Source organism: Nelumbo lutea, chromosome 1 (assembly GCF_056320005.1).
Source record: "Nelumbo lutea isolate HS-2025 chromosome 1, American lotus-T2T, whole genome shotgun sequence".
Taxonomy (NCBI): domain Eukaryota; kingdom Viridiplantae; phylum Streptophyta; class Magnoliopsida; order Proteales; family Nelumbonaceae; genus Nelumbo; species Nelumbo lutea.
This window is the reverse complement of record NC_142684.1, coordinates 153455648-153482265: the sequence shown is the minus strand read 5'-3', so window position 1 is coordinate 153482265 and position 26618 is coordinate 153455648. Positions and strand designations below refer to the sequence as shown.

The window sequence follows — 26618 nt, the reverse complement described above, 5'->3', positions numbered from 1 at the left end:
CATGTACAGTTAAGGTGATGAGCCCCATCTCCAAACATAAATCTTGTTTGGAAGTACTACCCCAGGAGGGAGGGTGAAATAAGTTGCATTAATACATAAGAGCAAATAATTCCATAAACTCATTTTCAACATTATCTAGACTTATTTCCAGACACAATACATTACTAATTAGAAACCGAGACAGAAAAGGAAAAAAAATCTAGTAATCGAAATAATATTCAGATTCCGTGGCAGCTAGACAAGCATACAAGCTTATGGACTCAGCGCCCCCCCCGACCCCGATCTGAATCCCAAGTTAAATTTCTGACCTGACCCGTTAAGAGCTGAACCTACCACTAAATCCTAACTTCCTAGCTGTACATCGACCAAGTTCCCCAAGTCAATAAAAATGATTCACCTTCTATAAACATGTGCAACCTCTGTCTTATTTACAGAAATCCTAATTTGCCTTCAGACCAATACCGCCATCCTCCTAGACTCCTAGTTGCACTTGTTCTCTTTCTCAGACAGCCACCTCCATGACTTCTATTGATTCACATTTGTGACCAGGAGCCTGAAAATCCTCTTTAATAGTCAACTTGTCTACATTGTTATCAACATCATTGGCATCACCATCATCGTCATCATCTCTGTCATTTTCATCATGATCACCAGAATTACCATATCTATCTTCATCTTCAATTCTTTGCCGCTTCCTCAAGGTCACCCACTTGACATCTTCTGCAGGGACATCAGATCCAATAAAACCACCAGCTAAATCCTGCTTATCCTCTTCAACTGTTTCAAGTTTAATAGTAGGAAGTTCATGGTCCGACATTGCTGAGCCACCTGAATCAACCCCCTTAGCAATTGTTGTAGACCCTGAGAGCTTTGTTCCAGGGCTGACAGCTGCAGATATGGCAGATAGTATATCCGGCTTTGCCTTGATATTAACCCACTGGTTCTCAAACCAATCCTTCGAACTCCTTAAATTCTCTTTCTGGAAAGTTGAGAACACGTCTTCACCTGTAACCATAGAGAAAATCCAAATTATTTTTCTTGTTGTCCAGTCAAGGCAACTAGAATACATTGGTACACTGTTAACAGTTCAAGGACTCTTGAGACTGGACTACTGAGCTGGCAAACCATATTCACTGTGTCATATGTTGAGAGGGAGAGAGAGGTCATTTCTATGAGGCCATTATAACATGGAAACTGGAAAGAAAGGGAAATGTAGATGGGGGTTCTAAACCAGAATGGGCTAGTCCAACAGGCCCCCTAACTTTTTTTTTTTCTTTTTTGTTTTTTATTTTTTTATTTTTTTATTTGGGGGGGGGGGGGGGAGCAATAAAAAAATTAACAGTATGAAACATTACAGCTGACAAAGGATGAGCATACCAGGGAAGTAAACTTGCAGACTACCATCTTCATCATTAACTCCAGTAACTACTCCTTCCCACCAGCCATCACTCCACCATGCATCTACAGGGGCTCCAATCTCAAAAGAACCATCTGTTGACTCCTTAAGGGGGGGAGGACATGGCCGGACTGTAAGGCGACCTGAGCATCTCATGCCCAATTTATCAGGAGCAGCCAGTCTAAAGGCAGGGACCCATTCCTACAATAAAGCCAAAACAGATGTGTCAACCCTCTTAAACGATGAGAAAACAAAAGTTTTAGACTTTTACATCCATGCCCAATTTAGCAGGGAGCAGCCCATCTGTTAATGGGTCAGATTCAGATCAGATAAACATATATCCAACTGATCAGCTTTAAAGAACTATGATCACATTCATATATGTGTATTGTTACTAAATTCTACAAAATTGACTTCCATGAGACTTGAGCTTACAATCTTTTACTCAAAGAGATGTATTCAGACCAACTTCACCCACAAATAAATGGAAAGTTTATATAAATATGATGTCCTTAATTTTTCTACTTTGCAGTATTTGGTTGCATGTAAAATAAATGTGGAAAACAAACATCTTCCAAATAGTGAGTACCTTTTTTTCTTTTTGAAGGTAACAAGAATTCATTAAAGTAATAACTGGTACATGAGATGATGTACAATTCATACCAAGCCAGCAAAGAGGACTCAAAAATTACACAGGCAAAGATCTGTCACTATACAAAACAGATTTAGATAGCTCATCTGCCACAATATTTAATTCTCTAGGAATCCAAAACAGTTTGCCATTCATTGCAGCCAGGATACCTCTCGCCTCAGCCAAGTAGTGGGCCAGCCACCAGGGGCCTCCTCAGCCTTTCCTAACCGAGTGATTGTGTTTGTTGGCCCTCAGCCCTCTTCATATCGTGCTACTCATGCTTCTCAACCATACAGGTTTTTCCCCCCAAGTTAAAAAATAAAAAAAAAGAACACCAGGAAAATTAGGACTATGATTCGTTTTTCCAATTTTCCTATTGAGTATCATTTCTGAGGAACTCACTGTTTCCTTCATTTTACATGCAATCAAATGCAGATTATAGTAAAATATTGATGGACAGAACAATTAAAAATATTGATGGAGAGACATCTATCAATCCAGGTCAATCTGATAATAAATGTACATACCATAATACCATTAGAGTTCCATGTTAGGTTTAATCAGAATGAATTTGTATTAGACTTGTATGAACCATTTTTTATTCATGCATAAATCTTCTTTTATGGGGGATAGCAAAAGGAAATAGACTTGTATTGCCTTACTCTCAATGGTTTGTAGGCCAAAGTCTTAACCACCCCACCCATCTATAGAATAAATTCCCAGCCATCAAATCATTATGGCTCGCATGCAAACTTTTCCTCAAGAGGTGTCACAGGCTAGATAGCCATGATTGTTATATTATTGGGCCACATATGGCATAGGATAATGGCTCAGATATCTATCAGTTACCACCCTCCTATAATGATGAACTAATCACAAAAGGAAAAAGAGTTCCCAAGGTCCATTACATACCTCAAGATTCCCAGATCCATCCTCATTCTGCACATCATCATATTGAACCTTCAGCTGCTTATGAGATGCCTGCAAGACCATACACCTGAACCAGCAGCCTCGTATGCCACTATCTTGGCATAGAATCTCTACCTTTTCATCAACCTTAAAATGAGGAGTACGCAAGGGATGAGGCCTGACACACTTGACACTGAGAGGCCTCCTACCTGACAGCCTAAATTTCAAGTTGTCATATGCTGGTCCACATGCCGCCATCGTGTTTCCTGGAGCTGAAACTCTGACATTGGAATGATCCATGAGAAACCTGTGACGCCCTCTACAACTTCTGGTTCTCTTGGCTCCCTGCTTCACAGTGCCCTCTTGGCTAAAGTCTTCCTCTTCTTCTGTAGTTGGGTTATGGAATGTGAGGTTCTGCTTGAAGAGGGGACTGGGATCCAAACATGAGAGTATTGTTTGGTCAAAGTAACCCCGCAATTTGCTGATATCGAAGAGCTTGACTTTGTTGTTTTTGAACTGCCTAAAGCACAGATAAACCCTGGCTCCAGAAATATGTGCTAAAGTGGCCAAGCATTTCTCATGGTGCTCAGGAGTTAATATTGTTGCAGGACCATCAACACACTCTGCACTGATTACCTGGGCATAAGGTGTGAAAAACACTTCTCTAGGGTGTGGACGTGGTAGAAGAACTACACTCTTGACTTCTTGATTGTGGTGAAACCACCGCACTCTGACCTTTTTATGCCCCTTCTTGTCTTCATACATATCTTCCAAATAAGCAAGATAATGATCCTCCTCTTTAGCCATAACAAGCACAAAGGAATGTATCTGAACATCACGAATAAGAAGAAACAAATGTATTGGACTTAGAGAACTCCTTAAACTTGGGGAAGAGAAAGATGGAGCAAAAATCAGAGGCTTACAGTTATGGTAATTCCATTCCGACAAAATGATGGGTAATGCATGAGCTGTTTACCACAAGTCCACGCAACACCAGACCACACTATATCTGAATCATGGCCTTTCAACTTCCTTGCAAATCTACCCTGAAATGAAGTGGTGCAACACAATTATTAAAGAAAAATAAACATGGATAGATGGAAAGAAGAGGATGAACCAAAAGTAGATACCGACATACCGTGCGATCAGGTGGATGGGACTCTGTGACATCAACCCTGTTTGTGGCAAAATCAGAAGACCCAGTGGCTTGTGTTGAATCATTTATTGGTGACTCTGTCATTAAAAATGCAAGGTTCATCAATCCTCCATTTTAGTGGCAAATTGGAAAAGTTAAGGAAAGAAGAAAAAAAGTGGTTGAGTGAGTGAGCATGTGAGTATGTCTACTTATAGATTTATGTCTATTTATGCATGTAAGAGCAAGAAACCCTAAATGCCATATCATCAAAACTTCAGTGTTCTAAAAAGTGCAAGGGGCATTTTGCACCCAAGGCACAAGGTGAGGGACACACCTTTTCAAAGCAAGGAACAAAAATGAAAAAAAAAAGACTAAATAATTTCAAAAAAAAAGGCCAAAAAATGTAAAAATAATATATATATATATATATTTAATTTAAAATTAATTAAAAATATAAACTTAAATTTTAAAATAAATGTTTTTAAAAAACCTATTATCTCAAATTAAAATACATAAACATAACATGTAAAACATATTTAAAATGAATATTTAAAAATAAAATCAACCAAAACATATTCAAGCATGCAAAACTCTCAATATCTTTATTCTTTTCCCAATTGCATTATTTCAAATAACTAAAGTGATGTTAAACATTATGCATTCCTAGTTCTACAAACCACCTTTGTACCAAGCACCTCGAGGCAAGCCCAAACAAAGTCGATACCAGGGTTTTAAATTGTCTTTTAAAAATATCTTTTATTAGGATGAACAAATGAGCAACATTAGCAAACATGGGGTTTTTGGCACTTCCTTCACTCAACCATTGGAGCCTCGATTTATACAGCACTCAATTCACCACGCCCCCCCATTTAATTCATTCATCACTTTAACTCCTTCCGCCTTAACTGACAAAACTGAAGTTACCCACGAAATAGGTGCAGGAAAAAAATCAGGGAGACTATCCATGAACTCTTCAATTCCCATTCTTGCTGTGGTTGTTTGTTTCTTCTTTTGACAACCTAGTTCGGTTTCCCTATGGCCTACAAATCTCCCATGAACTTTATCACCCGGGGTGATCTCAAGGTGAAGAACTAGGAGAGGTTGAATGTGAACGTTAGGTTTAACAGTAGCCGAGTCATTGTGGTAGCCAAGGATGGGATTGTTGATTTGCTTCCTGTTCAGGGTGCTGTAGATTTGGTTCCGCTCCACAGTACACAGAAAGTCAAAATTCTGATACTTCCAGGGATTTATACAGTTTCTTTTTTTATTGATCCTTTTTTCTATACTATGTATTTCCTTTCTTGCTTATCTTAACAATCACTTGATAGAAGACTGATTGATAGAAGTTGTATTATCCATTATTCCTTTCTACGGTTCTCTAGATTTCCACTTCGTGATGACTTTGAACACTTAAAATCCTCGCAAAGAAAAGGTGGTTATTCCAAGAAGCAAGCCTGATGTTTCATTCATTGGTACTGAAGGGTCCCAAACTATGATTTCTTGGAATACTAAAGCTTCAGATAACGATAACAATGGACAGGATATTGGAACTTACAATATAGTTACTATCACCATAATCAGGTTTCTTTTGCGCAACAGAGATCACTTTTGAAGTAAAAGATGAACAGTTCAACACTTAACGTTCCAGCTTCTTTCAAGGGATTTATAATCAAAAACTGAACATAAAAAACAATCTTTTTTAGTAGAGTCTGACTGTGTAAGTCGATTGTGTGCTTGCAGAATATGGAAGTTGTAGTGCCAGGGGGGAGTAGGGATGCAAGTAGTTGCATTGAGATTATCTGGGGGCAATTCCTTTTATACAGAACTAGGATGTTCAGGTTACAAGGCACTCTGTTGGATTACACTGGAACTCACTACTTCTAGAAATGTTACATTCAAGGATCTATTGATTTTATATTTGGTAATACAAGGTCACTCTATCAGGAAAACAAATTCAAATTTCGGGAAAAGAATTCACATCTCAAGTCCAGGGATCTTGTCTTTTAATTTTTGTATGGTTGCTTTGTTAATTTCAAGTTGATGTGATATCGGAAGTGTCTATGTGCCAGGAGTGTACTCTTCACTCAACCGCAAGAGGACCTGAAGCAATTGCAGCTTCTCATAGGGAATCAGCAATGGAGAATACTGACTTCTCTTTCGTAAATTGTAAAGTGAAGAGGACCGGGGATACTCCCATAGGAGGGCATGATTGGGGAAACCCCTCACGAAGATGGTAACAGTACATTTTAGTTAATACCATTAAATCATTACCTCAAACCAACCAAAAAAGAAAAAAGATCGAGAAACACATGCTTTTATGTTGCAAGGAAGAGAAACAACCTCAGAATAATCTTTCTTAACCAAACAGTTGATAAATCTAATTCCAAAGACAAATCCTAATTTAGGAAGCTTTGAAACCCCATATTTGCTAATGTTGTTCATTCATCCTAATAAAACATATTTTTAAAAGACAATTAAAGTTAGAAAATCTTCTTTTGCAAGGATTAAGAACTTAAGAACTGTATTCCGCTTCAGCTGAAGATCTTGCCACTACAGACTGCTCCTTACTCCTCCACGATACAATGTTCCCTACTACCATAGCACAGTAACCTGAAGTAGACCTCCTATTATCAATACCTCTGTCCCAATCACCATCAATGTATGCTTCCAACTTCATGTGTCCATACTTAGCAAACAAGATACCTTTCCCTAGAGCCCCTTTTAGATAGCACAGAACTCTCTCAACATCTGCTAAATGTGTATCTCTGGGAGAATGCATAAACTAGCTGATTACACTAACTGCATAGGAGTTATCTGGTTGAGTCATGCAAAGGTAAAGTAATATCCCAACCAGTCTCTGGAACACCCCCTTATCAGGCAACAGTTCACCTTTAGTCGCTGACAACTTATGATTTAGATCAATAGGAGTAGAAGCAAGTTGAGCCCCCAGTTTTCCAATCTCTGCAAAGAGATCAAGAACATACTTCCATTGAGAAATGAAGATACCATCCTTAGATCTGGCAACTTCAATTCCCAAAAAATATCCAAGTTCTCCCAAGTCTTTAATTTCAAACTCAGTGTTAAGAAAACTATTATGATGAACAACTTCCTGAGTATCATTTCCTATAACCACAATATCATCAACATAAACAATCAGGAGGGTCACTAAGGAATCTCTCCTCTTAACAAACAAAGTATGATCCGACTGAGTTTGTGTGTATCCAAAGGCAACAAGAGCAGACCGAAATCTGTCAAACCATGCTCTAAGAGACTGCTTAAGGCCATAAAGAGACTTCTTCAGTTTACAGACCTTCCCTTGCATTTCCTTCCCATACACCCCTGGAGGTAAAGATATATAGACTTCTTCATTTAGGTCCCTAGGCATTCTTTACATCAAACTGATGAAGAGGTCAGTCAAAAGCAGTAGCTAAAGATAGCAAAACCCAAACTGAAGTCATATTGGCTACTAGGGAAAAAGTTTCTAAGTAGTCAATACCATACATCTAACTATATCCTTTAGCAACCAAATGGGCCATATATCTCTCAACAGTACCATTAGAATGATACTTAATAGTGAGCACCCCACTTATAGCCAACCGGTTCCTTTCCCTTAAGCAAATCCACAATTTCCCAAGTATTGTTCTTATGCAAAGCATCTAGTTCAGTCATCATAGCATCTCTCCATTCTGGATTGGACAAGGCATCTGGGACAGACCGGGGAGTTACATGTGTGAAAACAGAGGCAAGGAGGGAATAGTAGGAAGGGGAAAGGGGGTTATAGGACAGGTGTTTGGAAATACAATGAGTTGTGCATTTCCGTTTGCCTTTGCGAAGGGCAATAGGGAGATCAAGGTCAGGGAAGGTATCCGAAGTGGTAAAAGAGGGCTGACCTGTAAACTCAGTAGTGATGGGAGGAACAAGAGGCACATCTGAAGGCGTGGAAACAACTTGCATGTCTCTGAGTCTTTGTCTCTAGTACCACCTCTAAATAATAGGATGGGAAAGAAAAGAAGGGGGATAAGTAGGAGCAGGAGGGGGAGCAGGGATAGATGACTCAACTGGAGTAGACTCTATGGAAGATTCAATGGGAATTGGAAGAGGAATAGATGGTAACAATGCAAACAACTCGTCTGAATGCTCCCCCTCAAGAGAAGTACCAAAAAAAGGGACTGACTCTGCAAATGTGACATCTCTAGAAACAAAGCGAGTGCCACGAACTGGATCAAAACAACAGTACCCCTTCTGTATGGAGGCATATCCCAAAAAGACACTTGTGTGCTTTAAGCTCAAATTTATGTCTTTGATAACTGTGAACATGGACATAGCAAGTGCACCCAAACACCCAGAGAGGAAGAGAAAACAGATCTTCATTTGAAAAAAGCAAGCTAAAGGGAGTTTTAAACCCCAAAACCTGAGAAGGCATTCAGTTTATCAAGTATGTAGTTGTAAGAACAGCATCACCCCAAAATTTAACAAGAAAATGGGAAGCAAAAAGTAGGCTTCTCGCAACCTCAACCACATGTCTATTTTTCCTTTCTGCCACTCCATTTTGTTGAGGAGTGTAGAAACAGGAACTCTGATGAATAACTCCAAAGGTATCAAAGTAGGAGGAGAGACTTTTCTCAAAATATTTCTTTGCATTATCAGATCGGAACATTTTGATCCGAGTGTTAAACTAGATAAGAATAAGTTCATGAAACTTCTATACAATATTTGGTACTTCATCCTAGGATTTCAGAAGGTAAATCCATGTGTAAAAAGAGAAATCATCAATGAAAACAATGAAATAGTTGTAGCCCCCCATAGCAGGTAAATGATATGAGCCCCACACATCAGAGTGCACAATATGGAAAGGAGAAACAAATCTTTTATTACTCACTGAAAAAGATTGTCTACAATGTTTAGCAAGTTCACATGACTCACAATGAAGACTCGATAGGGATATTCCCTTAAACATTTCTAGAAACAAATGACTCAACTAAAAAAGACAAATGACCGAATCTAAAATGACATATCATGACTCTATTAACTGACTCTGGTAAAACAGACTCCAAAGCAACTCCACTAGGTAATCCAGGACTTTGATTAGAGACATCCAGCAAGTATATCCCATTCACCTCATGGCCACTCCCAATCGTCCTCTGAGACTTTAGGTCCTAAAAAACACAATAAGTAGGAAAGAAAGTTATGTTGCAGTTCAATGATTTGGTTAAACTACTAACAGATAGAAGGTTAGTGCTAAGTTTGGAAACATGAAAGACAGAGGATAAAATAAGTGAATCAGAGGCTTTAATATTCCCCTTGCCAGATATGGGAGCAAGAGACCCATCGATAAGAGAAATCTTCTCTCTACCCGAGAAGATCCGATATGACCAAAAGAGGTTGGGTAAGCTAGTCATATGGTTTGATGCACCAGAATCTATAATCTAAGGAATTCTACGATTACTTGAGACTATAGCATGATTTGCAGAAGCACGAATACCTGAATGGGAAAAAGTGGATGTAGAGGGGGTGCCTGAGGAGGAAGATGCAATAGTAGACTCGAAGTGATTTATCAATTTCCCATATCTCTCAAATTCTGCCTTCATTGCTACCAACTGTTCCATAACATATTTTTCTTCACATTCAGACATTGTGGCAACATTTACATTCTTGGGTTTTCCAAAATGACCACCCTTCTTAGAGTTGTTGTTGTTTCAGAACCTCTCAAGAAGAAGATCTGGATGAAGCTTCCAACAAGAATCATTAGTATGTTTCGGCTTCTTGTAGTATTCACATATCACTTCCTTTTTCTCATTCAGCCCCTTTGGTTTTATTCTAGCATATGCAAAATGTTCTGGAGGAGGTGGGATCTGTAGCTGTACCTGTCGCCTACACTCTTCACTGCTCACCGTAGAGTATGCCTGTGCAAGTGACACATCATCCTTGGCCAAGATATTCTACCTTGTAATATCAAATTCAGGATTGAATCCTGTAAGGAACTCAAACACCCCATTTCTTTCCACAAATTTCCTGAAAATTTCAGCATCTTTGGGGCTTTCCCATGCAAATGTTTCCATAACATCCAGCTCCTGCCATATTGACTTCAACATCGAATAATAGACAGCCACACTCTTCTCCCCCAATCTTAAATTTTTTTTTTATCAATAACCTGTCTTAAATTCTTCACATCACTCTTTAGTTTGTAGGCCCTTGCAACATTTAATTTCTGAGAATATGTCTCTGTCACACTATCCCAAATCTCCTTGGCTGAAGTCATCCACAGATAGTGTTGACTTACATGGGGCTGCATAGAATTTACTAACCACCCAATAACTGTGTAGTTATCCAGCATCAATTTCTCATATGTAGGGTCAGACTCATCCAGCATCGCCTTACTACCCGTTAGAAACCCTAGTTTACCTCTACTATAAAATGGATCTTGATGGATTGTGCCCACGCAAGGTAATTTGTTCCATCAAGTTTAATTGTAGTCACTCCTGTAAAAAAAGGAATCTAGGGACCGACCCCCGACACTGGGATCCGCTTCACCTCACTCCCAGATTGCTCCATCAATCAAACGGAAATCAAAAAACAATGTTTTTAACCTTTATAGACCTAACTAAGGTCAGTCAAGCACTCAAAAGCTATCCAAACGAGTTCCAATTGCAGTCGCCCGCTCAAGCACCCCAAAACTAGGGTTTCACCGTACCTAGCCTCCGAGGAGAAAGAAAGAAGAGGTAGCCGCTCAAACCAAAGCTATCCAAACGACTTCCAACTACAACCGCCCACTTTTGGAGATAAAAAGAAACCCCCTCCAAGTCTTGAGCGCCACACCCAAACAACATCTTCGACCCGTAACTGGAAATTCTCTAGTCAGCTAGCATTTTGGGAAAAAAATTGCAGTCCCACTTTCTTGGCAATCTTTGACCAAATTCTGACTCTCCAAACCCTCTACCAAGTAAGCAAACAAGATCCCTGAATAATCAGCAATTTATCTCTCCATACACCTTTCGATTAGAAAAAAGATGTATGGGAAAAAAAGAAAACGAACGGGAAGAGAGACCTGCTCTATTACCAAGATGTGATTCAAAACTAATAAAATTAGTAGAATATTTCAGAATAAAGTAAAAGAAATCAGAGGAGGAGGAAGATTGGAGAAGAAAGGAAAAAGAAAGGAAGAGTTAAAATATCTCCTCTTTCCCCAATACTTATCTTTTATAAAACATACTTAAGTTACATAAATTACAAGGAGGCCCTTAAGTAGGCATCCACATCAGCACTAAACTTAAAAAAAAAACATAAAAAAAAAAAAAAAAAAAAAAAACTGAAGGCCCAATAAGAAAACATAACATAAAAGAACTAATAAGAAAGACACTAATGGGCTAGGGCCCATTTGGCCCAATCTCTCTACAAGATGTGCAAAGCAGAACGAAAGAACAAGGCCTTACATGTGTATGCCAACATTAATATTTAAATAAGTCATCTATTATAATGGTGCTTTTCAAATCACAATAACGAAATTAGAAACTTTAACCCCAAGCAACTAAATAACCTCAAGAAACAGTAGTTTTTTCATCAGTAACAGTGAATTTAACTAATTGTGAAAACAAACAGTAACCTCAAGCTCAATGAGTTCAGTGAGATAGCATAATTATATGCCTAAGCAAAAGATCAAGAATAAAATTTTTCAGCCTACCAGCCAAACCATTACACGTAATGTAGTGAAAATGGAATATGAAACTAGTAATGGTGTAAAAAAGTTCTTGTTTCCATTAACATTGGCAAAAGAATCAAAGAAATCATTAATTCTTCAAGGAAGGTGTATACTTGTTAGAAATTGACATGGGAATGAGGTGTTAGACTTGGAAATATCAAAAGAATAGGTTTCAGTAACTCAAAGGATACAAATAAATTCCATTTTAGGTTTTAGAATATGATACAATATATGTAAAATACCTGTAATATTCTCCATTGCTTGGTCTAATGGTAAAAACCCAAGCTGACAATTGTTAGAAATTTAGAATGTGGTTTCAAGTTTGAGAGTAGCTACTTTGTGCAAAAAATTGCCAGAGCTTAGATCCATATCCAGTCCACCCCTCCCAAGAACCCAGATAGCCAGGACCAACAAGTTCTGCTTGGTGTCAATCTGCGCTCATTGCTGGGATGTTCTTGTTGGGTTATGTGTGTTTTAAGGGTGATTTCTTATCATTTTTCTTCTGTACTCCTTTTTTCCCTTTAATATTTTTTTTCTTTTATTATCAACAACTAACAAATTCCTGGTTGGTGGGCAAAGATGTAACTGGCACTATTCTTTATTACTTTATTACTTGTGATGCACTATATCTTTTCATACAAAACAAAAGGTTTAATGTTTACTGTCCAACACAATACGAATAAAAATGAAGATGAGAGCTGAAATGAAGGCAGAAGTGTAAGAGAAAATGGCACAGATACAGTAAATCAGGTAATCTTTATTTTAGCTGGGGTATCTTCTCCCATTCGCCTATTTGCCTTCTGCCCCGCTATAATACCTAGATGCCAGTACATGCCTAACTCTTCTAGTGCACCTGTGTCAAACACAATACATACCCGATACAACACAGGATACTGTATGGATACTTCTACATTACAGGATTAACACTTCTAAAATATGTAAAGTAGTATACTATTAACAAATTATATCATAAAAATTATAGATATATTAAAATTTTAAATTTGGCATGTTATAAATGTTGAGAAATGGCACAGCTTCAAAAACTAGACATAAAAGCATGGTACAAGAATATTAAATGGGATGTCTGTCCCACATCCATATTTGCATCAAGGATCTTAAGAAATGGAAAGTCATATCCTTGTTTCTAATGTCCATACCTTCAATATGCCTATTCTTTTTAGATTAATATATATAATGGACTGTTCAATTTGTTAAATCATCCCATCCCAATTTTACAACAAGCACAAGGTGAAGAATACCCCATCAATTCCATGTCCATGGAAGAACCTATGCCTAGTGCCTATATTTGTGGACAAACGGCATGTTTTGATCCTGGTGAATCCATCTAAAACAGCTTTCAAGACTTACAAGTTTACATCAAAACAACTTTGACAGGAATGGAAGGAACAAAGACATAAATAGCCAACATATGCAGATAGCAGTGGAACAGGACCATATAATCATCATTGTCATCATCGTCATCTAAGCCTCTCAACTATATGGGGTCGGATACATCAACCCTGTTTCACCATTCCGTTCTATTTAATGCCATATCCAGTAACAGGACCATATAATCCTCAACCTAGTTAATAATGCCACCAAATTTGCACACAACTGAAGAGAAGAGTACAATATATAAAAAAGATCATTTCAAATGTTGCTCCCAGCAATCTGGAGTCTTGGGAGGGGTAGACTGGATACAGACCTAACCTTGAGCTTTTTTGGCACAAAGTGGCTGCTCTCAAAGTGAAAACAGGCATTCTAACACTTATCATCCTGAGATTTTACCATTACACCAAGCAATGGCTCCCATATAAGGGTACAATATATGGATACCCAGAACAAAAACTGGAAGAGGATCTGAGAACACAATTGTTTGAAGCACAATGAAAGAACAAAACTTTAGAATCTTACTTTCACACAAAATCCAATTGATGTTCAACCCTTGGTTTTATTTTGTGGCTTAAATTTTATTACTTGCCTTTCAACTGGATATGACCATTATATAAGTTTTTTTTTTTTTTGAAAGAGTAAAAGCATACTTCATAAATAAGCAAAAAAAAAAAAAAAAAAAACTGTACAACTAGAAGCTCCACACAGGGAATTTACATCAGTCCATAAAAAATGCCTATACCACCAAACCCCCGGTGTTTACAAAAAGATTCCCATAAACAAAAATTGAAAAAAAGGAATTATGATCTCTGCTTTTAATATAACTGTGTACAGATATCCAATGACTAGTATATAAGTTTGTGTAATGGTGATAAGGTGGAATTTATGTAGTAACAACACTGATTAATAAACTTGAAGGGAAACTTCTAAGGCCCCATCCTGTAAATGGACCAAATCATCCATGAGTTGTGAGAGCAGTTCCTTGATTAATAGTTAAAAGTGTGGTTTGATTTCAACTTTTAGGGAAATGGGCCTCAGCTAATTCCCATTAATTCCTCTACTATATCCCATAACTAATTCCTTTTGTAGAGAAGACATTTCCCCATAATGATCCTTCCTCTATTTCTTAGAAAATTAATACTCCCTAAAAAATTAATGATTGTCTTAAGCCTTTTCCCACCAACTTCTCTTCTCCCTAACGTTTTAAAGTCACCTTGGATAATTAAGTCTTCTGAGGTTAAGTTTTTCATTTTTTTCCTTCTCACTACTAGATCAAATGCTAAACTATGCTAGTCAATTTAATTTTATCTTGGTTCAAAATTTTATTAAAAAATTGCCCAAATGCATGTGTGCATGTGTGCGCACACGTGTATGTAATACCACCATGCTTTCTCTCCCCCTGTTGGTCTGTTCAAATTGGTCTGAACAGTTTAATAATAGTAATATTCTGATTTAATGGGTGGAGAGTGTACATGACAGATATGAAATTACTAACAACCTAACAAAGTTTAGCTTAGACAGTGAACAAGAAGGACTCAGACGTTTTCCACACCTAACCTTCACCTCTAGATGACAAGTTTTGACCCATAATACAATGACACGTTGAGGGAAAAAAATACCTTTTCCCGGTCAATTTTCCATTTAAAAAACATCAAGGATTGAAATCACTAGGAGTTCAAAACAAGGTACAATACATTTCTAGAGGAAAACAGGAGCACTAACCATGTTTTTCAATGACTTGAAACCCAGTTGGTCGTGAATATATGGTCTGGATAGGCTTAATCGTCCCTCACAGGTCACCACATGGATAAAGGTCAGACAGAGATGGATCTAGCTAGCAATCTATAAAGAATTTTCTCTCCCGTTAAAGGCCTTTATAATTTATGGGCCTTATGGCAGTGGGTCTTAAACTTCACAATCACGTAAGAAATAAAGCTTAGTGGCCAGTAACTTCACAGTTAAATGGTATTTGCAGCTCCCCATAACTTCATTCTGATTGCATAAGATTTTCCAAGTTTTGGATCTCACGCATATTTGGAAATTGCAAAAACAATGAACAAGAACTAACAATAGAAAGTCTAAGTAAAGCTTGTGATCATGAAATCCAACAGATAAACAATCAGGTCAAGAAGAACATACTCGAAGAATCTGCAGAAGGTTGCTTCTTTACGAGCATGGATGTAAGCCAGTCGACCACCTCTCTTCTCGATCTCCATTTGAAACAAGTGTTGGTGGAATTCTGAGACCGAAAACCCAACAAGAAATCACTGGAGACGACATAGACCATGTGTCTAAGGCTCCTCTCGGTGCCGACAACAGCAAGGACGGAATTCCCAGCTACATCCTTCAAGAAGTAGTGGACCACCCGGCTTCCGCGCTCCTGTGAAATAAACTGCTCCTTCCATTCCACGAAACCGTGGCCATCTGTAGACATCTTCGCCAAGAACCCCCCCAAAGCCAAAAGGGTGTCACCGGAACATTCCAAGCTACACAAAGCCCTTGATCACAGAGCCAAGGATGCCTAATAAAAGAGGCCTACCGACCCACTTGTTCTCAAAGTTAGAACCTCCCAAACGATTCAGAATAATCCTACATGAAAGAGTATTTGATTTCCATAAAACTAAAGCTAGGGGGAAACAGACACAAAATGGGAACAAGAACGTCAGCTTGAGGAGGACAAAAACCCTAGGGGCACCTCAGGATCAGAAGAAGGTGTTCATAAACCCTATTCAGGATGTTCATAAAGCCTATATCCTGGAGATCCTAATGAAAGCAGTTGATTCTCCGGTGAAGCTGGAAGAAAAAATCCCGAGCAGCAGCAAACACCTGTGCCTCTAGCAATCCTAACAAGAATGCACAAATGTCCTGCAAAGACAAAATTGGGATCCCAAAACCAAAACCATCTTGGTCAAAGGAGTACAGGGTTTCTCAGTTTGAAGGCACTAGAGGTCATACTAACGGGGCTTGCTAAGAGTGTCGACGGAGAAAAACAAAATCGGAGTATCAGGCTAGAACAACGCAGAGAATTTGGAACAGAGAGAGGTGTTAGTGGTTATAAAACAAGGCTGGTAACAATGAGGTTGACCTGAGGGAGAGTAGAAACTTTTCATCCTTGCAAGAGTGGACCGAGGATCAAGAGGGAGCGCGCTTGACAGGAAGGAGAGAAAACAGAGGCCATTGGAAAGAATCAAACTTGCAGAGAGCTTTGGAACTTCACATCCCATGGGAACCGATGAGAGAGAAAGAGGAGTATATTAAAAACCAGTGTCTTATCCCTGCCTACCTCACATATACCCAATGGAGAGGGAAATCTCCAGTTTGCCCCTCGAGTTTATTGATACATCTTGGTCATGTCAACGCGTAGGGGAGTGGTACAGGTCCATGTATCCGGATCCGCACCGATACCCAATTAACTAATAGTATTAAACTTTTATATAACGATTAAAATATGGTTTTACTTTTATGTAACAGAATAAATACTTTTTTTGATAAAATGCGACACACAAATACATTTTTATAATATATGATTTTAGATTTTTATTTCATTCCTAAAATATAATAATAGGAGGAAAAAAGTTGTTTTGTTCTATCACATGTATCTTATTCTTATACTAGCGGAGGGGGCCTGTGTTGCAAGGGCTCATTCATAAACTATCAAACTTGAGTTTGATTCGAATTACAGATTTGAGTTTGAGCTCGAGCTCGACTCGAATCAAAAGCTCAGAAGTTCGAGGTTGACTATTTTTAATTGCATATCTCTCAAACAACCGAGGTCTCCCTTAGTTGCTAAAGTGTCGAGCTGAGGTTTCCCTAACAGACAGGTGTCGAGCTAAGGTCTCCCTTAGTTGACAAGGTGTTGAGTTGATGTCTCCTTCAATTGTCGAGGTGCTAAGCCGAGATCTTCCTTAGTGACCAAAGTGCTAAGCCGAGGTCTCCCTCAGTGATCGAGACTTGAGCTTGATCTCAAAAGTTCAAGCTCAGCTCAGCTTGAACTTGACTACCTTTGATTGTAGTAGCAGTCGAGATGCCAAGATGAGGTCTCCCTCAGTTGGAGAAAGAGAGAGTGGAAATCTTGTAATTTATAAGGAGAGAGAGATGGCATTCTTGTAATTTGTAAGAAAAGAGAGAGAGAGAGAGTTGGTAGGAGAGAAAGTGGGATTCCTGTAATTTGAAAGAAAAAAAGGCAAAAAATACTATTAGATTCCATTTCCCTCATCCTTAGGCCTTCTTAAGTACACATTTTAGCGTAATATATTTACTAGCGAAGGGGGCCCTGCGTTGTAGGGGCTCACTCATAAATTATCAGGCCCGAGCTAGATTCGAATTAGAGACTTGAGCTTGAGCTCGAGCTTGGCTCGAGTCAAAATCTCAGAAATTCGAGCTCAGCTACCTTTGAATGCAAGTCTCTCAAATCTCACGCAATCGAGGTTCCAAGCCGAGGTCTCCCTCAATTGTCGAGGTGCCAAATCGAGGTCTCCTCAATTACTGAAGTGTCAAGATGAGGTTTCCCTAACAGGCGAGGTATCGAGCTAAGGTCTCCCTTAGTTGACAAGGTGTTGAGCTAAGATCTCCCTCAGTTGTTGAGGTGTTGAGCCGAGATCTCCCTTAGTGACCGAAGTGTCGAGCCGAGGTCTCCCTCAGTTGTCAAGGTACTGACTCGAGATCTCCCTCAGTGACTGAAGTTTCGAGCCAAGGTCTCCCTCAATGGTCGAGGTGACGTCTAGTTCGAGCTCGATTCGAATTAGAGACTTGAGCTTAAGTTTAGAAGTTTGAGCTCAGCTCGGATCGAACTTGACTACCTTTGATTGCAGGTCCCCTAGTAGCCGAATGCCGAGCTGAGATATCCTTCAGTTGGAGAGAGAGTGGCATTCTTGTAATTTATAAGGAGAGAGAGATGGCATTCTTGTAATTTGTAAGAAAAATAGAGAGTGGCATTCTTATAATTTGAAAGAAAAAAAAAGTAAGAGAGTGGGAGAGAGAGAGTTGGTAGGAGAGAGTGGTATTCTTGTAATTTAAAAGAAAAAAAAAAGCAAAAGAGAAAGAGTTGGTAGAGAGTGACATTCTTGTAACTTCAATGAAAAAAAGGCAAAAGAAATACTGTTAGATTCAATTTCCCTCATCCTCACACCTTCTTATGTACACATTTCAGCTTAATATATTTATATAGATATAGATATTGGGGGTTGGACCATTGGACTCGATTCTTGATGGGTCTTGAATCTAAAGACTAGTGTTGTACCCAATTAGGCTCAGGTTCAAAATTTGCATAACTAAACCTATGGGTATGTTGACTATTGAATACATTTAGATAATCATATACCCATTTTTACCCCTAAAAGTTCTCAATCAGTACATGTACTTTTGCTTAAGTGATAATTTGGTTCCCGAACTTTAAAATGCGATAATTCAATACCCAAACTTATGAAACACAACAATCTAGTACCTGCTACTAATGGATTGTCAATTATGTATATCACATGACCTCATGTATTATTTAAGAATTTTCAAAATATCAAAATTACCCTTGAAAATAAAACACAATATTCATCATCTTCTTCTGCAAGAAGATGAAACAAAGCCCAAGCTCTCTATCACAAACACCAAAACCATTGCAACAAAGCCTAAGCTCTCTATCACAAACACTTGTAATGACTTTGCCTTTCTTGCAAAGTCGTTGCAAGTCTTTGCCATACAACTTATTTTTATTTTTTTAACTTAACATAGTAATACTTTATTTCTACAGGTAAAAGAGAGGAGAAGAATTGGAAGCTTTGTCTTGATACTTAAGAGAGAGAAAGAGATCAGTAATGGTGGCCAAAGACTCTTCTCTTTTTCTGTTTTTCGGATAAGATAATTATAGTAGTTAAAGGATAACTTTTCTCCCAAAAACTGCTTTGGTTTTGGTCCAAAGATAACGGAATATTCAAAAGAGAAGAAAGACATAAGTGTTGCTGCAGGGATTAAAAATTTGACGGCTGGTTATGATTTTAGCAGATGGTTGATGAAGAATAATAGATGACACTTGAAGGGCATTTGTGCATTTTCACATGTCACTTAACGGTTGGTTAATAGCAGGTACTAGGTTGCCACGCTTAGAAAGCTTGGGTATTGGATTGTGCATTTTAAAGTTCGATGACCAAATTGTCACCCGAGACAAAGTATAGGGTACTAATCGGGAATTTTCCCTTTTTATTATAGAGAAATTTGCACCAGGAAATTATGGTTCTATTCAAGTCTTGACTAAGGTCAACTACTATGAAAAAGAGGGTTTATCAAATATGGGCAATACAATTTTCCAACCTATTTACATGATTTTTTTGGTAATACTAAGAAGAGCTACAAAATATAGGGGTAGCTCGGCCCCAAAAATCACTTAGACAAATAAATAAATAAACACTAGGGAGAGGAAAATGGATTAAAGGAAGAAGGGGCTTAAGAGGGAGAAAGAGCTTAATTCGCCAATCAATCTGTAGCTTTATTTTCTTCTTTGAAAGAGTGAATGTGCCTCAATCCAGGAAATCAGTCACCTTCAAATAGTCTTTAATAATGGGCTTTAGCCTCCAAGGGACTTCAATGTATTTCTTTAGGCAAGAGATCATGAGAAGAGAATTACCTTCAATGCTAATAGGAAAAATCTAAAATTTAAAGCAATATAATGGGCTTCGTAAGCCGCCCAAGCTTCAACAACACTAATTGTGGTACCAATATGGTAAGCTTTTACATCAAGGATTCTCCCAAATGGTTCCTCGCAATGCATGTAATAGAGCATCCTCATTCCCATTTCTTAAGGCATCAAAGTTTATTTTAATAACACCCTCTCTTGGGCTTTTCTAAGTAATAGCCCTCCAATATTTTTCATTTTTAGGGTTAGTGATATTTGCATGAGAAGCAATGTATTCTAAGAAGTAATTTAGAGGACTTGATTTACTAAAATCAATAGGGAGCAGCAACAGTTGTGAAATATTCTGTCATTTTTGTTCTTCTTGAGATACCATAAAATAAAGCTACATTTCTCATGGGCCATCGATCCCTCCAAACTAGAACCATACTTTAAGTTTGTCCACCAATCATATATTGAGGAATCATTTTCTTGCAGACTTGGAGTGCTAGAGATAATAGACAACCAAACATATTTTGCAAAAGAGCAATTTTTAAAAATATGGTTAATGTCCTCGTTTCCACTAAAAAAAATAGCAAGCTCCATTAATAGGAGTTGGAGAACCTCTAGTAAAAAGAAAGATTTAATGGGGAGCCAATAGTTCAAGAGGAAAAATATAAAGGTTTTAATCATTGAGGGATCTTAAGGCCCTAAATCTTGTTAAGAACCAAATTTTGACCTTCCATACCCCTATATATCACACTCACTTCTTTATAGGCAAAATTTAGACTAAGTTTGGGAATGCTTATTTGAAAATAAGTGCATAAAAACAACCGCTTATTCTAATAAGCACTTACAAGTTTTTGGTGAAAAAACACTTAATTTAAATATGGGGTAGTATAGGTACTCTTAAAATGGAGTGGCAAATCAAGGTACGCGAAAAAGAAAATAAGCGTTTATTGAATAAGAACTTAAAAATAAGCCCAAAATTTGGGCTTCTTAAAGAAGTGCTTAGTTTGGACTTATTTCCCAAATGTAAATAAGTGCTTATTAGTGTGGTCTCGACCTGAAATGTAGTCTTATTTTTAAGCGCTCCCAAACTTAGCCTTAATATAGAATTTACCTTTTGGATCTAGTCTCCAAATCATCTTCTCCTCGATTGGGTCCAATGGGAGGAAAATAGACTTGATATTATTCCAAACCTAAATAGGGACAAGGTTACACACTTTATCCTGTCTCCACACTCTCCTTTCATGATTTATAAATTCACATACACAAAGGTCTTCATCACCATTTGATGGGTCTCTATTTATTAGTTCATTAATAAAGGTGGAATTTATCCAATTACTTTTCCAAAGTTTATTTACCCATCATCACCAACAATCCAGCCAATACCCCTATTGAGAAGGGTTCTAGCATTGAGAATACCTCTCAAAGCCCAAGATATTCTATTCTTAGATTTTATATTCAACTATCATCTTTAGGTATTTGTGAGTAACAACTTGCACTCAAAGACTTTCCTTTTCATTTCAATTTTTTTATCCTAGATTTGTAAGGCAAGCCTCATTTACCCAATAAGGATTTTTAACCACCCTATCTCTCAGGAAGGCAAACTTTCTTCCAACTCATTAAATCATACCCTGCACCAAAACAAAGCATCTGAAGTCAAGTCACATTTTCCTGTTGACATTTTTCAAGGAAATCTTCTTCTTCATAACCATCCACATCCTATAAATCACAAATAGACAAGAGCTTGGATCCAGGTCTGTACCATCAAAAACCAATCTATTCCTTTTTTTTTTCAAATATTCCATATGATTAAAATAGTTAAAATAAGTATCTCATCCTTCCTCTCTCCTTTAGATTTAAATCAATCTCCAAAAGAGATAAAAAAATTCAAAGGAGATTGATCTACAATTTAAAAAACTATCAAACCAAATAGACTGAACATGATTGGGTAGTGCATAATAGTCTCTTTTACTCTATTTGCGAATTAGACAAAGGTCACAAGATGCCAAACCTCTTTTAACCACATTTTCTCTAATCACTATGACATTCACAACACATTTTTAGATGAAATTTTTTATCTTTGGATTTGTTTTTGATCTCCACAACTCTTTCTAGTTATCTTATGTAAGACAACACCCAAGTTAACTATTATAGAGAGAGTTTGCTATGAAGCAACTTGACTTCATTATTAAATTGCCATTACCATTCAACTTCCATCTAATTTTATCTTTCCACAACCCATTTGTTTGGATAATACTTAGGATACTATTGCAAATACATCATCAAAATTTTATCTTGTTAACCTATCATTCCATCTTCTCTCCCCTTCGACCATGAGATCTTTGACCCAAACCAAGTTAGAGTCATTTGGTCTAAGATCCACCATCCTATTTCCTTGAATTTAAGGGAGCCAAGGAATCCTAGATTTCAACTTTAGTGTTAAAATTTACAACCCAACACACCCTCTCTAAAAATATTTCTCTGCTAGCCAAGAGACTTTGCCAACCTCTAAGAACTTGAAGGGATGAGAGATCCATCATATGGATGGCCGAACCCTGCAGGAAGGTTGGGCGAAATTTCAAAAATCTCTCTCCCCCATGTGGGAATCGCATTCCCTATTTTAGAAAACTACATTTTCAACGATAAATCTTAAAGCCAAACTGGACCAAATCTGAAACCAAAAAGGAATAAAGAGATATACCTGATACAGAGTAACAATAACTCCCAATGAACGTGTTCACGCCTAAGGAGAAAGTCAAAGACTACTCCTACTAAAAATGACACAACGCGAGGTGGACTAGAATCAGCAAGAGGGCTCTTTAACAAAAACCAAATTCTTTAGTAAGAATATAATAGAGGGTAGGCGAGCACGACTTCAAATTGCCTTTTCTACCAAAAGGCAATATCAAGAATTGTTCTTGATCACTCCCATTGGTGAAGATCGAACTAACAGGGGCAGCAAGAGCAGGAAAGAGGAGAAGACAGGAGCACTCAAACTACAGATTCTTTTCTCTATGTAATCTGTGAACTGGGTATTGTGTTTTGGAGGTTCGCCCTGTTCCTCTATTTATAGCCTTTAAAGAGAGCATCTCCTAATCCCATTAGGAGTTTCCTAATCCAAATCTTGTATTTGGATCTGGAACTCTCTTTAAGAGATATGGATAATCCCTTATCTTATCTGTAAATAAAGATCAGCCATCCTAATCTAATTAGGAATTTCCTTATCCAAATCTTTATTTGGATCTGGACTCTCTGAGTGGATAGGGGTAATCCATTATCCTATCTGTTGATCTAAATCCCAGAACCACCCCTATTCAATTAATCTTATTAAGCCAATTTGAATTGGGCTTTAGGTCCATTAAGTCTATGTTTTCACTTAACCTCTAAACTGTTGCCCAGTTGGCTATCCTTGTATGGTGTGGGACCCAAACATTGATTTACACATCAGCCACATGAGTTCAGCCCAGCCTCTGTTACAAGGCCTGACCAAATTCACTATAGGAAACATTGAATCCTTGAGTCCATCACCATGGGTTTTTAATGGGCCAAACATTTACATTAAATTGTTATTGGGTCAAGCCACCTTATAAAAACCCAAGGACTGTGGGCAGATGCAAGATTAGCCCATCAGGTATTACCCTCAACGGTCTTACACTTAACCTCTTAGCCCATAATGATCAAACATTGCCTGACAAGAGAGGACCTCCCCCTCGGCTGCAAGGTACAGTGCTGCACTCTCTAATCACATGGATCCCGGGAATTAAAACCATTTGCAAACATTTTGAAACCATAATATATATACTATATAAACATATTTTTCAAAACAAATTTCAACGGCTAAAATCAATTGCCGGTAGTTTAGGTTTTCATCAGAGAGAGTGTATCCCCGATCATTCACTTTGTCCGACAAAGGGACTGGTCTTGTCACTATAATCACCCACTCAGATGAATTCTCGGACTGTCCCAATATACCCAAGTTTTGACCCCCTCTAAGGATCTCACTAATTGGCATATCAAAGACAACTCAATCTGACACCTAGTGTAGTATCATAATCGAGTCTAGGGGTCAGGGCAATACTATAATAGCATGAATCAAATATATACTTTATTCATTTACATTAAATGTCATAATGTACATCATTCTGATTGAAGCTAAGGGCATACACTGTCTAACAACTCCCACTTGCACTTAGGTCCAATTGGGTACAAGTCGGAGTCCCAGACTTTTCACATGTTTCTCAAACACTTTTTGTATTAGTGGCTTAGTCAATGGGTCGGCCACACTCTCCGCTGATGCTACTTTTTAACATCAATCTTCCATAGATCCAGTATTGTCACACAATAGTGAAATGGGTGATGTGCTGAATTCCAAATTCCAGAATGAACACCTTCATTCCTTAGGTAACCTCACTTACGACAATGTGTTCGGCTTGGGTTGTGGACTGTTATTCTTATTACTTAGGACCCCTGTTTGCTGCTCTTCCAACTAACAGCACATGATCCTATTGTGTAAATATAACCAGATGTAGACTTTCTATCATCTGGATCTAATTGGAAATCGGCATTAGTATACCCCTGGATTTGTAGTGAACTACCATCGAATACCAAACAAAACTCTTTTGTCCTTCGAAGGTATTTTAGTATGTTTTTCACAGCGATTCAATGCTCCTGCCCTGGGTTAGATAGGTATCTGCTTACCACACTCACTACTTGAGAAATGTCAAGATGAGTGCACAACATGGCATACATGATGCTCCCTACGGCTGAAGCATAGGGAACCTCTTTCATGCCCTCAATCTCTTTGGGAGTCTTGGGAGACATGCCCCTGGAGAGAGTGACTCCACGCCTGAAAGGAACATTTCCTTTCTTAGAGTTCTCCATGCTGTATCTCTTGACTATTTTGTCATTGTAAGCAGACTGAAATAATCCTATTATCCTCTTCAATCTATCTCTATAGAGTCGAAGACCCAATATGTAGGAGGCAGAAGATCTTTTAGGGATAATTGCTGTGAAAACCATACTTTCACCGTAGTTAACATTCCTACATCATTCCCAATGAGTAGAATGCCATCTACATATAGAACCAAGAACGTAACTTTATCACCATTGGTTTTTCTATAAATACAAGGCTCATCCGGAGTTTGCTCAAAGTCAAACTGTTTGACGGTAAAGTCAAACCGGATGTTCAAACTCCTAAAAGCTTGCTTAAGTCCATATATGGATCAGTTGAGTTTACAGACCATGTGTTCCTAACCCACAGCTATGAAACCTTGCAGTTGCTACATATAGATATCTTCACTAAGATCTCCATTCAAGAACGCAGTTTTGACATCCATTTGCCAAATCTCGTAATCATGGTATGCTAATACAACTAGTAGGATACTAATGGATTTAAGCATGGCCACGGGCGAAAAGGTTTCCTCATAATTGATTCCTTCTTTCTGAGTATACCCTTTTGCCACAAGACGAGCCTTGTAGGTCTCAACCTTACTATCGGGGCCCTTTTTCCTTTTATAAATCCATTTGCAACCAATTACTTTTACCCCAGGGGGTGGATCTACCACAATCTAGACTCCATTGGCCTCCATTGAGTCCATCTCAACTCTCATGGCATCTACCCACTTCAAGGAATCTATATCCAAATAGATTCCATATAAGTCATGTGATCTTCCTCACTGGTCGTGGCTCCCACCAAGTAACTTTCTTGGTCATAGCCAAAACGAACTAGAGGCCTAGAAACCCGAGTATATCTCCTATGCTATTTTTTGGGGCTGGTGGAACATTTCCCACTACTCCTGAGCTCTCCTCATTAAGAACAACTTCCTGATGATGATTATCTAGGATGTAATATTCTTCTAGGAAGTGGGCATTTCGACTGTAAAACACATTTTGCTCTTTTGAATCATAGAATAAGTAACCCACAAATCCCTTGGGGTAGCCTATAAATAGGCAATGACTGGTCTTGGATTCCAATTTGTCAGTACTTGTTCTTTTAAAATGTGTTGGACAACCCCAAATCTTCAAGTGTCTCACACTTGGTTTCTTTTCGGTCCAAAGCTCATAGGGAGTTTTCAGAACGGATTTAGTTGGAACCTGGTTCAGCACGTATATCATAGTCTCTAATGCATAACCCCAAAAGGATGTGGATAACTCTGACTATACGAGAAGTCATCGAACCATATCCAATAAAGGCAGTTCCTCCTTTCTGACACACCATTTAATTTGATGTAGCAGGAGGAGCTAGTTGTGATACTATCCCATTGTCCTTTAAGTAGTCCCTGAATTTGTCAGAGAGATACTCACCACCTTGATTTGATCGAAGTGTCTTAATTTCTCTCCCTAACTGTTTCTCGACTTCATGTTTGAATTCTTTAAACTTTTCAAAAGATTCAGACTTATGTCTCATTAGGAACATGTAACCACACCGTGAGTAATCATCGGTAAAGGTTATGAAATAAACATGCTGGTTACGTGTCCTAACATTCAGGGGACTACATACATCAGTATGTATAAGGTCAAGTGTGCCTGTATATCTTTCAGGCTTACCGTTAAATGGCTGTTTCGTCATCTTACCCTAAAGGCAAGGTTCACAAGTTGGAAGATCTTTTACAGTTAGAAAATCCAAATGACCATCATTTATCAACCTTGTGATATGATCTATATTAACGTGGCCAAGTCGGTAATGCCACAAACACGTGGAATTCACTATATCATAGGTCCTCTTCTTGGGAATTATTTCCGACGTAGTTTCGGGAAGATTCATTTCCAAAGAATGATGGAGAACATAGAGACCATTCTCAAGTTCTCATAATGCGAGGAATTTGTTATTCCGTTTAATAGTAATTACATTAC

General features: G+C 38.2%; 1 protein-coding gene across 1 annotated transcript; it reads right to left on the bottom strand.

The window, feature by feature from the left end:
• Positions 1-69: 69 nt before the first annotated feature.
• Positions 70-16417, bottom strand: LOC148878482 (Agenet and bromo-adjacent homology (BAH) domain-containing protein). The gene is made up of 6 exons (XM_088955458.1): positions 15299-16417; positions 4075-4169; positions 3860-3982; positions 2940-3764; positions 1378-1597; positions 70-1005 (listed from the first exon to the last, which is right to left on the bottom strand). The coding sequence occupies exons 1-6, from the start codon at positions 15591-15593 to the stop codon at positions 503-505; spliced, it is 2061 nt and encodes a 686-aa protein (XP_088811584.1). The 5' UTR covers positions 15594-16417; the 3' UTR covers positions 70-502.
• Positions 16418-26618: the final 10201 nt, after the last annotated feature.

What these genes read in the sequence shown, in the direction of transcription:
- LOC148878482 (XM_088955458.1), bottom strand. Translation starts at nt 15,593, where the DNA reads ATGTCTACAGATGGCCACGGTTTCGTGGAATGGAAGGAGCAGTTTATT. An exon ending in CCCATCCACCTGATCGCACG is followed by an intron (nt 3,983 to 4,074) that starts GTATGTCGGTAT and finishes ACTTCATTTCAG; the next exon opens with GGTAGATTTGCAAGGAAGTT. An exon ending in GGAATGGAATTACCATAACT is followed by an intron (nt 3,765 to 3,859) that starts GTAAGCCTCTGA and finishes CGTGATGTTCAG; the next exon opens with ATACATTCCTTTGTGCTTGT.